Genomic DNA, 13181 nt, shown 5'->3' with positions numbered 1-13181 from the left:
ACCACTCCGCCCTCACCTTTTGTTTTTCCTCTCCCTGCTCCTCTTTTGGCTGAGTAGCGATTATAGCAGGAAAACAAATAGCTTAGAGGTCTGATGTCAAAATTCAAGAGCGGAAGGAAGAACCACTACCTGAAGTAGGGAGGTAAAGAGATGGGGGAATTCAAAGAGAAGGCACCACATGGAGGAGTGAGGAGGAGGGTCTAATCCCATGCAGGATTTGGATGCTTCTTGGCTCTCTTGTGGGGAGAACTGCATTGTAATCCCCTGCTCAGCATGTAGACTTTGGCAGAGTTTCATCGAATTCCCTTAGTAGCTAAAATCCACTAGGGGTTTACCGGTCCCCAAGTATGCATGTGTGTTTCTGTGCACTATTCCGAGGGGTTTTTGTAGAGGGAATTTTAGCCCCCCATAGTGGACGCTTGAACGGTAGACGACGAGTGAAAGAACTTGCAACACATATGGCCTGTTAAAACGTTTGGTGCCTGCTCCATTTTCAAGAGAAAAGATTATCTTGCATTGTGGAGAGTGTAGGTAGTAAGCCTTGCATGCTTATTACTGCAATGTAGGTTTGAGCAGAGAAATACAACATGTGGCCTAAAAAACAGTCCGCATGTTTAAATGCTTTCAGCCTTTTATACAGGATCCATATTGAACATTTAGAGTGATTCCAAGCACAAAATGGTCTGCCTGTCGTTTCTATCACTGTTTTTTTTTCAGTTTGATGGTTGCCTGTTGTAAAGAAATGAAGAAAAAAACATCACTACACATTGAGATACAGTAGATAGATGGATAGACCACTGGAAGTTGAAAGTGTGTCACTGTTATTTTTGCCAACCAAATTTGTCAAAAAATGTCAACTGTTTAATCAAAACTTATGTTTGTTGCATTTTTGGACAAAGCAGGAACAACAATGTGTAACAGTATATTTACGTTGTATTGCTCAAACGGCACAAGTGTCATCCTACGTTAGACTTACTTCCTGTTCCTGTCTACAATGCCAAGCCTTCTGGGTAATTTAGTATACAAACATTTACTTCCTCGATTACATGCATTTATATATGAATTTAACCTTTAATTATCCAAGGTAAGACAATTGAGAACATATTGCAATGCTGACCTAGCGTAGAGGCAACATTTACATGTTAGAGATGTTGAAGTGTGATGATAATATCTCATCGTCTCTCATTTAGAAACAAAAATGACTGTTATAGATTGCTCTCAACAGTTCACAAATGCTCGTAACGTGTAGGGGTACATGTGTTGGAACATAAATGAATGCTTAAGATGAACAAACACTTTTCAAGCGGAAAACATACACAGAGAATGTCTGCAAAATGTCTGTTCTGTCGTCCAGACAACAAGGGAGCCTTTGTTTGTGTGTCTTTCTGTAATTATAATGAATCAATAGTATTAGTAGTTGTATTGAATTAAAACAGTACAGTATTTTGACAGTGAACTTTGATTATGTTTTAAGTCTGTGCGGTATTAAATGAGTAAAACATTGATACAGTATTTGTTACAACATTTTTGTTGAAACCCTGTGTTTTTTTAAGTAATGGTTAAAGCATTGATTTAAACAAATGCATCAAATCACAAGTTGATTCAATGTTATTGGGAAAAAAATAAGTCTGAAAATATTGCAACTTTTGTTGCAACAATCTGAAAAAACTGCCGCGAATTCAGACATTTTCGGCCGCAACAATAAAAAGTGAAGTGAAGTGAATTATATTTATATAGCGCTTTTCTCTAGTGACTCAAAGCGCTTTACATAGTGAAACCCAATATCTAAGTTACATTTAAACCAATGTGGGTGGCACTGGGAGCAGGTGGGTAAAGTGTCTTGCCCAAAGACACAACGTCAGTAACTAGGATGGCGGATGCGGGGATCGAACCTGTAACCCTCAAGTTGCTGGCACGGCCACTCTACCAACCAAGCTATACCGCCCCCCCATCCAAACAAAGCTTTTGAAATCCTTGAGGGACTGATTAGAAAAATATGTCAAACATACCTTGTGAGTGCCTTAGTCAGCTTTTTAGAAAATTTATTTGTGTTTAAGATGAGCCAGATGGATGGATATATGGTTTATATACAGTGCATCCAGAAAGTAATCACAGCGCTTTAAGTTTTCCATATATATATATATATATATATATATATATATATATATATATATACAGCCTTTGCTCATTACTTTGTCGATGCACCTTTGGCAGCAATTACAGCCTCAAGTATTTTTGAATACGATGCCACAAGCTTGACAAACCTATTTTGGGAGACTAGTCAGGATAGAGGGAAAGATGAATGCAGCAATATAGAGAGACATCCAGTATGAAAACCAATGCCTGCCATCCAACCTGATGGAGCTTGAAAGGTGCTGCAAAGAGGAACTGCTCAAAGATACAGTATGTGTGCCAGGCTTGTGGCAACGTAGCATTGAGCAAAGGCTGGTTTCAAAATCTTCGCAATAATGCTGTGATGTGTATTAGTATCAAACTCAAAACTTGGTGAGTGTATTTTTTTTCTGACACTTTTGCTTTGGCTGGTCTGAAAATAAACTATTATCTCCCAGAATTCTCTGTGCAGCTCGGAACTGCAATCTGGGGGCGTAGAGCACCATAAAGGAGAGAAAGAGGAAGAAGGAAGTGAAGCATGCTCCACTTCGTAGCCGATAAGAGGAATATAAAATATAAAAATAACGTTTTGAGTTATGTTGCTAACAAACAGACAAACTATCTCTGGTGATAACATAACCTCATTTGCTACTGTCATCAAAGGAAAAAATAAAGCCAGCGAAGCTGACCATTATTTTGGGAGGTATTTACATTATTGAAAGTTAAAATGTGAGTTAGCTTTTCTGAAAAACTGCGTTTTCCTAACGGATATAAAAATGTCCACTCTAGGAGGACTCAAAACGTAAAAGTTGAGAGGCACAGTAGATGTTCCCGCACAATTCTTTGCACTTAAAATACTTGTTTGTTGTAATAAATATGATTCGAACATATTAGCATTATGCTTGTGTTCAGTTACGGTAAGTGTGTTTATCCTAAACAATTGTGGCACTTTATTTTACACACTAGTTGTTTTTTTTTTGGACATATATCACAATAATATCGTACCGTGGGTTTACTACTATAATATTGTACCGCAAGATTTTAAAATCATTACATCCTTATTTTTTATTTTTTATATTTAAAAAAAAAGTTAATAAATTAAAAAAACAAAACATTTTTACATTGTCATGAAGGATATTGGCTGTAGAATTTTGAGGGCAAAAATGTATGTATTCCATTTTGGAAGAAGGAAGTAACATAACAAACTGTGGACAAAGTGAAGTGCTGCGGATGCACTGTAGATGTACAATATATATATTCCAAGTTATATACAACACATCACAAGTGTAAGTGCAGGTTTATGCTCTTTGCGCTGTTCTGTTTTAATTGCATGGCATTCATGAAGCAGCAAACCTCTCCACAACATCCAGCTGTTCTTGAACTATGACTCAGTCGTGCGTCAGAAATGAAATGTGTCTTATTTCCATTAGATTGAAAAAAAGAGGTTCATGGACAGAGACCATGCTTCTAAAATGTGTAATAAATGTTTTGTTTTTTTGCCTGTGTCTGTAGAGCTTCTTTGATGGCTGGGACTGCACTACGAAGAAGAAGGACAAAACCAAGGGACGACATGACACCTTATTGGGATGTAAGTCATTGTACTATCAAGCAGGAATTCAAATACTTCAACACGCTTCCGTTCTTTGCTCAGATGATCGCCACCGAGTCAAGCTCAACCCTCTCCTGGGAGACCCTAATTCCGACTACATCAATGCCAACTACATCGACGTAAGTTTCATTCTCTTTCGTGTTTGACAGGAGCTACAAGGAGCGAATATTTGTCCTGCAAGCCAATCAGTCTGCTGGCCCACTTTAACCAGTGAAACGACGTTTTGAGTTGTGTTCATGTCACATGTCAACGCGTGTCGAATCCTGTACCACCGACCCCAAGTCAGCTTTCACTTTTATTAAAAAGCGGCAGAGTAACTGCATTTAATGCGTGGCAGAGGAGATGAACCTCTTTTGTAATCCCTATAAATGAATGACTTGATTGATGTTATTCAATCTGTAGATGGGCGTGCTGGGGATCGGGAATCAGGGATGGGTAATGATCCTCTCCATTGTTAACCTTGAGTGTTTTTCCACACCTCACGTTTCACGGTAATGTTCACCTGTCATTAGAAGCAGCTTTCATACGTGTTATCATTCATAATCACACAAAAAAACATGACATGTTGGAAAATATAGTTGTATCTCTCAGCTAAAGATATAAATGTGTGCTTGTCTCTGCTGTGGATTTGTTGAGTTATGTCAAGGCAAGTGTGGCAATCTGATTCTTTGTCTCACAAGATTTATTTTGCACGCCTCGCACTGGGACTCGATACGGTGCCTTGTGAGGAGCTAAGGCAGGCAGCCCCCCCCCCCCGCCCCCCCGCCCTCCGTACCCCCGGCAACCCTTTCTGTGAAAGGTTGAAAAAAGCAGCATCCTGTTTCTGTCAAAGTCCTTAAAATGAATAGCATTTTTCACAATGATAAACCTATGCACGTAGGTCCCGTTTGATTTTGATTGGATTAACCTTTCATAACAAATCATATCAAATGAAAGCTAGCCGCTGCAGGGTTTTATAAATGTTTTTCTTTCGAGTCCTAGCTGCTGGCTAAATGCTTTTATGGAGTATATATATATATATAAGAAAGGCAGAACTTGTGTTACCATGGATGCAGTCGAGCTAGAAAGATGTAGCCTGACAAGGCCAATACAACAAAATGAATAGCGCTAATCTACTTGCCTTGATTATATTGTACAGAAAATATTTATTTTGTCTGAGCGAGTCCTTTCAAAACAAAGGTGAGAAGGAGCCGCATACTTTCTCTCTTTCTGTCATTTAATGCCTGAGCCTTTGCTTGATTTGGAGGGCTTTGCTTGAGGAAGAGGTGCAGACTTGTGCATACGTTTGACAGCCTGCTTTTCCTCCTCTAAAAAAAAAGAAAGTGCAGTTCAATATGTCATGGCTGCTGCTGTGTTGCATTTATTTGCGTCTACAGAGGCAGAGCTTAAGGCTCACTTTGGCTGAACCGATATCACGCATGTTACTGCACATGCACAATTGCTGTTTTTTTCATTACTATTAACTATTGAGCCTCTATCTATTTCCATGGTCCTGTGAAAGCACAGCATTTCCCCATGTAACACATCAACCCTGAAAACCATTCCAAAGTCCATAAGCACATCATTTAAATGGCTTAATGATGGATAGAGTGTGCACTTGCTGCTTCATGAATTTTAACTGGTGTTTTGTTTTCATCAGTCACATTAATTTTATAATTTGAGAAACACTATTAAAAATTGTATTTCCTCAAATAATTGCCTTTTTAATGAAGACCACAACAATACGCCGCGCTCACGAGATGAGATGACACTCAATATTGGACACACAATAATTTACCGGTATTTTGAAGAAGACTAAATAAATGACCAGACAAATAGATATTTTGATTTTCCGTCATTTCCAGACTATAAGCTGCTATTTTAGGCAACGCTGCGGCTAATTTATGGATTTTTCCAGTTTGACAAGCTTTACATGCTGCAAATCAATTTAACCTTGTCACATCACATCAGACCAATAAAAAATGGTCACAATGAACCAATGAAATTATTCACATTAAATCCAACACTCACACCAACATTCAGTCAGCCATTTAGCGCATTATGGACTCACCCTTATTATGGCAAAGACACTACAAAATGCACACAATGCAGCCCCAAAGCCGAAGAGAATCGACCCAGCTAATAAAAAAAAAAAAAAAAAATGTTTATGCCTATAACGGAAGTCCATCACTAACAAGTGGAGGCCGGAGAATAAGGGACAAAGAACATACTCAATGACTTCTACTGTATGCCCTGTTACAAGCAATGTCTTTTGATATATTTCTGATTGAACACAAGCATCCGTGTAAATATTTCATGTTTCAATGTTTAGACGTAGACGTACGCGGCCAATTAATGTATAAAACACATTTTTACCAAAAATGAAGTGGGGACGGCCTATATTTAGGTGCGCACTATATGAAACATCTCAAGCTCTGAGAACCTGAAAGACTGGTCTCCTGCAGGTGCCCAGAGTCAGGACGAAACATGGCGAGGCTGCGTTTCAGTTTCAGTACCTCAACATTGGCAATGTTGAAATCCAGGTTGATGCAGTTTTATTTAATTTTACATATGACAATTGAAATTATTTTATCTACACTATTTTATCTTAATTGGAAATATAATTTTAAAAAAAAAATGTAATTATGAATATTTTCTGTGAAGGACTTTTAATTGCCTTGTGTATGAAATGTGCTCTGTAATTAAAATTGCCTTGCCTCTATAGCCCTAAAATTATGGTACCTGAGTCACAAAACAAAAATTGTATTTCTAAATTCTAAAATGATTTATAGCTTTGCATGCATGACCGAAATATTGTGACACAAGATCTTGTCACAGCTCTTTGAGCCTGATTTACTAAAACCCAAATACCACACGCTCAACACCGTGTGCAATATATGAAAAAGCGTGTACTATTATTGGGCGTGTTGCATGCGATTTACAAAGACTGCGTGTGTAATTGTAAGCTGGTGCAGACTGCTTTTTTTAAATGAGGATTTTGCGTGTATAATACAGGGCATCACCATAGATACACTCATTTACTGCACATTCATGTTGTCATGCTCCTACTTGCAGCGTTCTGCAGTACATCAACAATGAAACAACTTTTTTTTTTTTTCCCGCCCAAGGTGCGCTCATTGGAGATAAGCTGCACTTAATTACTCCACTCAAGATGCAAAAAAATGCATACTTAAATATTTTAATAATATATATTCTATGTGAAAAAAACTAATGGCATTAAACAATACTAAAGGACACCAAAGCACATCAATTGAATTTGTTTTAATCAGCCCCTTAAGTCCTCTAGCAGCTACACAATTATAAAATGATGTTGCTGAATAGACAATATGTCTAATATTTTTTTTATCTCTGTCAGTCCAAAATGTTAACACACACACGTAGGACATCGTCTGTATTTGCAGCATGAACACTGATCAGTTTGCACGTCCTTCCTACACATGCTGAATACAACAAAAAATAGTGCTCGCAAAATGGTGATGAGTGTTGATAAATCACATTGCGCGGGCTAAATAATCATATTTGCATTTTCTCCTCCAAGTATTGTTGGCGTTTTGACGATCAGCATATATTTAGCATATAAATGAAGACAGAGACGCAAAATGGATTGCACGCCTTATTCTTCTCACTTAACAGACACAATCCGCTTTGCACGCGTTTAGTAGATCAGCTTTGTGTGTGCTATCAGGCCTTATTCATACAAATGCTTGTGTAAGGGTGAAGATAGACATGCTGTTGTCCAGTGTTTTATGGGAGGAGGACTCTTACTTGTTCGCTACATTTTTGCAGAATTCACTAATAAAGGACCCGCAGTGTCCAGATAACCGGAATTATATTAACATGTTTTTTGCCCCTGAAATTTAATCTGCCATTAATTTTCCATAATATTAATTAGTTTTTGAGTAATCGGTAGATAATTAATTGTACTTTCCCCCTCTTGGAGTGACGTCATCTACAGAACTGGAGCCCATTTCCACGTGTAGACAGTGTGGATAAAGGCATGTAAATTATTATTTTGATCACTTGATTTCATGTTTCTGTCATCCATGATTACTTCAAAACTGATATGGTTAACATTATATTATTACAGAATGATAATATTCAGACACCATAGGCTATACTTCTGTATCTTCAGCGTCTCCCTGTCATGAGTATTATCTTAAGCTGTAAATGACATTTGTAATACTTTTCATTATCTTTTAAAAGATAACTTGCATGGCCATTTTCCTAAAGATGAATAAAGTATATGTCTATCTATGTTATTGATGCATTTTCTTAAGCACAATTCACCTCAACTCAAGATGCATGTCTAGCAATAAAACATCAGTAGAAGAGGACGCAAATTACAACACTTGCAACGTTCCTTCTTCTTCTCTGCTTTCTGAATGTCAATGTAAAGTGGTCAAAACTTTTAGAAAAAATAATAGACAAAATATTCTTCTGCAGCTTCTGACTCAGCCTTTCTATCCTTGTGCGGATATTTTGAATTCTGCATGAAAATAACATGATTCGGGATGAAGATGCTACAGAAACACATATAGTAGGACCTCGATTTACGAATGTAATTGGTTCTTTAACATTGTTCGTAAATCAAAAAGTTCATATACTGAAGCATAGTGCCCCATATTTTAGTAAAATAATGCACACTTTGAAGACACTATAGTGTGTGTGAGTGTGTATAAGTGCCTTCGGTGCTCTCAAAAACGTTAAAAACTATATAATTAAAAAAAAGTCAAGACGTAAAATCCTTTTTACCTTGCTTTCCGCGAATGACAGACAACGGATGTGAAGTGTGTGTAAGTTCCCTCTCCTCTATAAGTTTAAGTCCACAACGTATCCCTCCCTCTTTCCAGGCTGGTTTGTTGACTTTTTTGAACCCACATTGAGTTAAGCAAAATGGACACATTTTGCGAGAAAAAATGACAAGAAAAGAAACACATGCTGGAGAACCAAGTAATGGACTGTGTAAACAGGATGTGATGTAGAGGGTCCACCTTGTGTGTACTGTATTGTACTGTACTGTACTGTACTGTACTGTACTGTACTGTACTATGCAAGAGGTGATGTCATCAAATTGCAGGGTCCTAAGTAGGGATGTCCGATAATGGCTTTTGGCCGATATCCGATATTCCGATATTGTCCAACTCTTTAATTACCGATACCGATATCAACCGATATATACAGTTGTGGAATTAACACATTATTATGCCTAATTTGGACAACCAGGTATGGTGAAGATAAGGTACTTTTAAAAAAAAATTATAAAATAAAATAAGATAAATAAATTTTAAAAAAAATTCTTGAATAAAAAAGAAAGTAAAACAATATAAAAACTGTTACATAGAGACTAGTACCGTATTTTTCTGACTATAAGTCGCAGTTTTTTTCAGTTTGGCCGGGCTCCAGTGCGACTAATATATGTTTTTTTTCCTTTTTTATTATGCATTTTCGGCAGGTGCGACTTATACTCCGGTGCGACTTATACTCCGAAAAATACGGTAATTAATGAAAATGAGTAAAATTAACTGTTAAAGGTTAGTACTATTAGTGGACCAGCAGCATGCACAATCATGAGTGCTTACGGACTGTATCCCTTGCAGACTGTATTGATATATATTGATATATAATGTAGGAACCAGAATATTAATAACAGAAAGAAACAACCCTTTTGTGTGAATGAGTGTGAATGGGGGAGGGAGGTTTTTTGGGTTGGTGCACTAATTGTAAGTGTATCTTGTGTTTTTTATGTTGATTTAATAGTAAAAAAAAAAACGATACCGATAATTTCCGACATTACATTTTAACGCATTTATCGGCCGATAATATCGGCAGGCCGATATTATCGGACATCCCTAGTCCTAAGGCTTCCAGCGGCACACAAAATGAATGAATGAAGCACAGAGGCATATTTGGCGCGATCTAAATGTTTGGAAAGGTTCGCAAATAGAGAGGTTTGTAAATCGAAGTTCCACTTTACTACCAGTCTTCTGTGGGTGACGTCAGCAGGCTGATATAGGTCCTCCCACATTTTGGGGCTAAAAGTGGGCATTATGAAATGTGGTGAAACTCATTAGAAAACAAGCCTAAATTCACTACTATGTCTATTTTGGGGAGGAGTTTATTTGTAGACTTTTAGGTCCAGAACTATGAAATAAATGCCAATGTTGTCAGCAGTAGAGGGGCCCTTTAATGTTCTCCTTGTCTCACTGTTATGTTGCTGAACTGTATCGCTTTGTGTAAACACGGCTCGAGGAAAGGAAATTACTAGTGAGCCACCTATTTTTTTTTTTACCAATTTGATTGTGTCAATATCTGTTCTACACAGGCCATTATTTGAGGAAATACAGTTCATAGATGATGTACAATTGGAACAATGTATATTTAACCATATGAAGCGATGTCAACATCATGGCGTGTTTATCGCCATCTTTTTGGAGTCATTAAAACAGATCTGTTGGGAGGACTTCAACTTATTGAACAATTAAAACATGTGTGTGTCTGCACAAAGCCAACTCTTGGCAAAACATTTACTCTCACATGTCACCTCACGTTGTTTTTCATAATCATATGTCTACCAAAAAGGCTTCTCTCATTAACTAGCATATATGTCTTCTTTTTCTACTCCCCTCCCCATTTCCTCAACCTTGCCACCCTGTAGATTCGGATTAACAGGGAAGTAAGTACTTCAGCGCTTGTTCTTCTGCCTGCCATCGCTCGATTTCTCCCTTCTCCCTTCTTCCTCTTCCCGCTTCTCTTTCCACTCCCTTCTATCCACAAATGCTCAGTGCAACTTTAAGTTTATTTTTGACATGGTAAGGTTAAAAAAAGTAAAAAAGACATAATTATTTGAAAAGAAAAATAAAGAGCATGGGTGCTCCCAGCATGGAGTACCGCTGTCTTTGTTAGTGCTCATAAGGGCCCGGGCTCAGGAAGTTAAGTTGCCATGGCAACCGTCTCGGAGCTAAAAGGGGAAGTGTCTTTGCTGATAGTTTGACGGGAGCAAGAGGAATTGTGGATAGCAGGCCTCACAGCACTGGTCATCCATCTCCATCTTAAACATGTCCCCTTTTATCCGAATCCATCAGTGTAATGGACAGGCTCAACGACGTATGACAAAAAAAAAATAAATACAAAATATTATATTCAATTTTATACATTTACATAGCTGTTTTATTTTTCCTACCAGACATAGCAAGGTCCATGAGCTTTTCAGAAAGTCTCTTTCTCCCTGCAAGGTTAGATAAGCAGACGCCTATTTTCAGGAGGACGCTTGCTCATCCTCTGTGTCCACGCATTAAAGTCCCTCAGGTGGTATTTTGTCCTGTTTATCCCCCCTCAAGACTGTGAAGGTGACTTCATTGCTAATCCATGTCCACCCCATCCTCGACCATACAAAAACCTCGGCCGTCTATACCAAGGTTTTTCCTGTCCTTTGGTGTGAGGGATCTAAAGAATACTTTAGAAACTTCAAGACTCCTTTGTGTTAATCATTTCACGCTCATTTTGAGAACCTTTGTAAGATTCTATTTGAAGGCACCTTATTTGTGACATAAGGGGGAGAATGCTTGGAAGTCGTTTTTGAAGTTAAAATGGGTTTGGGTGGTGAGCCTATTATTTCTGCTTTAGTCCCTGTTGCATTTTAAGTAAATTTGCATTCATTTGATAGCCACCTACGTTTGCAAGCACACAAAATGTCAGCTAGATTTCCCGGAAACTTTCCATGCAAAATCTAGCTGAGGAATTTGGAAAAATATTCACTGTGTTGAACATTTTAATGAATGTCTGCATTGTCAGGATTGAAAAAAGGGAAAACACTAAAACAGTGTTTGCTTGATTATCATGGGGGTGATGTTCCGGATCCCCGTCCCCATGGTATATGAATTTCTACGAATTTGGGACGGTATTTAATTTTTGATTTATATGAATATTTTATAGACCTGGGCCAGTAACAAAGTTTGCTGGATGATATATTGTTCCTAAAATGATTGCCGATAAACAATATTATTGTCAGCATTATTTTAACACCATATTAAACATTAATTTAATCATAATAATAATTAAAGTGTTATTTTGAAACGCAGTAAACTTATATATATATATTTTTTTTTTATCATTATAATTGGAAAGATCTAGAACTTAAAAATCCTAAATAAATAAACAAACATAAATAAAATTGACTGTTATCAAAACATCACTTCAATAAATTTTGAGCATCGAGGAAGTGCAGTTTTTTTCTTCCAGTTTTGTTGTTGTGGTTTATCAACACTCATCACTGTTTTGCGAGCACTAATTTGTGTTTTATTTAGCCAGTATCAAAAGGACATGCAAACTGACAGTTTTATACAAGGCTGCACGATCAGTGATTGCGCCGCAGAGAAGAAAATTATCCGTTCTATGTTCGTGCGTCAGCATTTTGGACATTCAGCTACATCATTTCGTAATTTTATAGATGCCAGAGGACTTAGAGGGCTGATTAAAACACATTTGATTGATGCGTGTTGGTGTTCTTTAGTATTTTTTAATGACATTCGTTTTTTTCACATATATATTATTGAAATATTTACCAAAAACATTTTTAATTATGCATTTTTGCTTTTTGAGGGGAGTAAGTGCAGCCTCCCTCCTATGCACCTACAGCGGTACAAAAGGAAAAAAAATGTGGTGTCGCTGTAGATGCACCCCACAACTGCTTCTAAAATGCCCATAAAAAGTGGTAGATGTCTCCTGCTTGTTTAAAAACATAGCAAAACGGCACAGGTAGACGCATGATAACATTTATGTGCACTAAATGAGGGGGTCTCTGGGATGATGCACCGTATAGTACACGCAAAATTCTCATTTAAACAAGGCAGTCTGCACCACTTTTCAATTACTCACGCAGTTTTAGTAAGTTGCACACAACACGCCCACTAATAGTACACGCTATTGTGCTGTTTAGCATGTGGTGTTTGTATGTTAGTAAATCAGGCCCTAAGACCCAAGACTAAGTGAAGCGTCAAGTGGCGAGGGAACACTAGACTTAAAATAAACACAACTATGAATCTCTGGTTAAATACCACTAAGCATCCTTTAATTCTGTGGTTGTCAATATTTTTTTAACCAAGTACCACCTCAGAAAAAACTTGGCTCTCCAAGCACCACTTTAATGAACAACATTAAAATATGGCAGCGTAGTAGGCCTAAATATTCATTAAAAACAAGGCAGAGGTTTTATTTAACAAATGTATTTAACATTTTAGCCAATGTAACACTACACACAGTTTGAACTGTAACCCTGTGTTTGAATATAGGAAAATAAAACATTGTACTTTAATCAAGTGATTCTTTGGCATACCACCAGATGGAGCCCGCTTACCACAAGTGGTACACATACCACAGTTTGAGAATCACTGCTCTAATTGTTTATGATACTCCGTATGTACCATACAAGTTGTTCAACAAAACTACATACCTGTCAACTTTG

The 13181-nt window shown here is 37.5% G+C and overlaps 1 protein-coding gene across 6 annotated transcripts in view; it reads left to right on the top strand.

Annotated features, from left to right (window-relative positions):
* Positions 1-13181, top strand: part of ptprub (protein tyrosine phosphatase receptor type Ub) — a 531315-nt gene that overhangs the window by 436121 nt on the left and 82013 nt on the right. For 4 of the 6 annotated variants that reach the window (XM_061951982.1, XM_061951965.1, XM_061951958.1 and 1 more), the window contains 3 exons: positions 3625-3700; positions 3764-3840; positions 10377-10394. In XM_061951982.1, the coding sequence (XP_061807966.1) occupies positions 3625-3700; positions 3764-3840; positions 10377-10394 (171 nt within the window). The remainder of the gene's footprint in view (positions 1-3624; positions 3701-3763; positions 3841-10376; positions 10395-13181) is intronic. The other 2 variants (XM_061951990.1, XM_061951973.1) reach the window with 1 other exon arrangement.

Source organism: Nerophis lumbriciformis, linkage group LG04 (genome assembly GCF_033978685.3).
Source record: "Nerophis lumbriciformis linkage group LG04, RoL_Nlum_v2.1, whole genome shotgun sequence".
Classification (NCBI taxonomy): Eukaryota; Metazoa; Chordata; class Actinopteri; order Syngnathiformes; family Syngnathidae; genus Nerophis; species Nerophis lumbriciformis.
The sequence above is the reverse complement of the archived record's forward strand: the minus strand, read 5'-3'. Positions and strand labels throughout refer to the sequence as shown.